General features: G+C 49.6%; 1 protein-coding gene across 3 annotated transcripts in view; it reads right to left on the bottom strand.

Moving 5' to 3' along the window:
* The window catches only part of Supt5h (SPT5 homolog, DSIF elongation factor subunit), a 33,450-nt gene extending 32,576 nt beyond the window's left edge, over positions 1–874 (bottom strand). The window contains exons 1-2 of one of the 3 annotated variants that reach the window (XM_023721479.1): positions 800–874; positions 441–524 (exon numbers count right to left, since the gene is read on the bottom strand). In XM_023721479.1, coding sequence (XP_023577247.1) covers positions 441–515 — 75 coding nt within the window. In that variant the 5' untranslated portion in view covers positions 516–524; positions 800–874. The other 2 variants (XM_004636807.2, XM_023721481.1) reach the window with 2 other exon arrangements.
* Between the last annotated feature and the right edge of the window lie 2,040 nt (positions 875–2,914).

Here is a 2,914-nt window from a genome sequence, read left to right as displayed (position 1 = left end):
GGGCTGGGGAGATGGCTCAGTGGAATAAGTGCTTCCCTGGCAAGCAAAAGGGCCTGAGTTTAATCCCCGGTTCTAAAAAAAAAAAAAAAAAAAACTATTTTGGTTATTGGTATAGCCCAAATGGCAGAGAACTGTGCCTAGCACACAGTAGGTACCTCAAAATTTCTACGATAACTGGGCACATCAAATATGAAAACAGCTAATAATCCTTGCTACGCACTCATGGGGTCCTTTAAACACCACCTGTTATTTCACTGTTTCTGGCGGACCCCCCACAGGCAATCTGCCCCTCTTCGACCTGCCGTCTTTCTCTGTCCCGCGACAACCTGGAGGCTCCCAGACGTCCCAGCCCGTTCTGGGTAGCTCTGGACACCCCGGGGGTGAACAGCCCAAGTCCTGTTCCCAGGCGCAATGGCTCCCCCAGCGACCCAGCCACAGACCTCGGCCTCCTCGCCGTCGCTGCTGCGCTCGCTGTCCTCCTCCTCCGAGAAGTTGCTGTCTTCGCTGTCCGACATCTTCCGCTCCTGTAGGGAGAAACCGTGGCCTCAGCACATCCCACAATCCGGAGCCCCACCCCGAGCCTCAGTTTCCCCAGAAGTTCCCAGGGAGAACGAAAATCCCTTGGCGCACTTCCGGCAGCCTCGTTCTGGCCAGAGCAAACCTGAGCGAGGTAGGCCACCTACTAGCTGCACAGCCTGAGAATCTAAATTCAATCTCTACACCTCCCCGGCCCCCTGCAGCCCCAGGGGCAGCTAGACACTGGCCCTCACCGCTCGGATTCCACCTTCGCCTTCCCTACCAGCTGGTCTGCACGACGCTAGGTGAGGAGCTCGCGAACTCTCGCGACAGCTACCCGTTGGCCTCGCCTAACGCGAGATTTCCGGATCTGGCCCCAGGCGACGCACTTCTGGGCCGCCATCTTGAGAGTGACTGTCTAAATGAATGGTGGCGCAGACATCTTGGGAGGGTCGGAGGGGGGGGGTGAGTTTTTCCCCTTGGGACCCATCCGCTTCTACCCTGGAATTCGTGATTGAATTTAGTGAGACATTTATTCTCGTGGTTGGGCTTTTTGTTTTTTGGGTTTTTTTTTGTTTTGTCTTGTTTTGTTTTGTTTTGCGCGGAACCGGGGATTGAACTCAGGCCCCTGCGCTTGGCAGGGAAGCGCTTATTCTTCTAAGCCATCTCCCAGGTCCCCCATTTATTCATTTTTTTTCTCTCTCTCCCCCTCTCCACCCTCCCCTCTCCCCTCTCTCCCCTTTCTCCCCTTTCTCCCCTTTCTCCCCTTTCTCCCCTCCCCTCTCTCCTCTCACTCCTCTCTTTGAAATAGGCTCTGTATGCCATTAAGGCTGGCCTTGAACTAGAAACTATCCTCCTGCCTCAGCTTCCCAAATATTGGGGTTGCAGGGGTGTGCCACTATGACCGGCTAATTCTCATGCGTTATATACATAGAAGATAGGAGGGACTGGGGAGATAGCTCGGTAGAATGAGCACTTGCCTGGCTTATCCTGAATTCAATCCCTGGAACCGAAAAGAAGGGAAAAAAGAAAGAAAGAAAATCTGGTTAGACCATAGGTATCCTGGTTTTGTAAAGGTAGAAGCTGAAGCTCAGAAAAATAAACCAAAAGCAGCAACTTTGGTGACCCTAAACCCCTTTATTCACTTGGCAGGTGCCCTAAATTCATTCAGAGAGGACAGGTACAGACAGGGGACACATGGAAACCTGATGGAGGAATTTTGAAAATGAGGTGATTTTAGTCTGGTGTGCTGCACACCCATAAACCCTTCTACCCAGGGAGCCTGAGATAGAAGGGTAGCCAGCTGGAGCTCAGCCCTGGCAACTTAGAGACTTCTTACATTAGAATACTGTGTTTAAGGAGACAGTGACACGATAGACACGAAATAGCCAAAGAAACTGGAAAGGACACAGGTGTCCGTCCTAAGAACAGATAAACTGTGGTACATCCGTCCATGCCATGGAATCCACTAATACAGAAGTGAATGAATTTCTGAAACCTGCTCAATGAAAGAAGCCAGACCCAACCAGATATATGCTGTATAATTCCATTCACGTGAAACTGTAGTGGGCACGCCTGTGTGTGTGTGTGTGTGTGTGCGTGCGTGTGTGTGTGTGCGTGCACATGTGCTCACCAGGAATGAACTCAGGACCTTCAGCTTGCCAGGCAGGCAGTTGTACTGCTGAGCCATATCCCCAGCCACAGGAAACTGTAGCGCAAGCAAAACCAGTCTATAGAGACAGCAGATTAGTGGGTGTCTGGAGGGGAAGGTGGAGACTGACTAGGAAGGGACAAGGGGGGGGGGTATATTCATCAGCACTCACTGAAATGTGCACATCATATGGTCCCCTTTATGTATAGAAATTAGGCATTAAATAAGGTTTAACTTTTAAATGTAGATTATAAACCAGGAATGGAGGCACATGCCTGTAATCCCGGCACTTCCAAGGTTGTGACAGGATCATGAGTTCAAAGCCCAGTCAGGATGAAGAAAAAAAGAGTAAATTACAAATATTTGCCAAATTAATAAACATCTATGAATTGTCTAAAAATAATGTAATTTTGTGTGTGTGTGTGTGTGTGTGTGTGTGTGTGTGTGTTCAGACTCCACTAGAGACCAATTATGGAATTCTCTGGGTAAGGGCCTGGCCATCAGTATTACTTGAGCTCTCCAGGTGATAATTACTTGCAGCCAGAGCTGTGAGTCACAGACCCCAGAGATAGGGATAAGATTAGACAACACCTGTGCACCACCTTGTCCCTTCCGAGGAGAGGAGAGCAAGTATAGAGAGGGGGCGGGGGCAGATTTATCCAGCTCCCTGCCCCAGGAGGTGAGTCTTAGACTTTGGATTTCACCTGCTATTTTGTTTTTCTTTTTCTTTCTTTTTTTTTTTTTTTT

The sequence above is a fragment of the Octodon degus genome, unplaced genomic scaffold (assembly GCF_000260255.1).
Source record: "Octodon degus isolate 3935 unplaced genomic scaffold, OctDeg1.0 scaffold00083, whole genome shotgun sequence".
In the NCBI taxonomy this organism is placed as follows: Eukaryota; Metazoa; Chordata; class Mammalia; order Rodentia; family Octodontidae; genus Octodon; species Octodon degus.
This window is presented reverse-complemented; position numbering and strand designations above follow the sequence as displayed.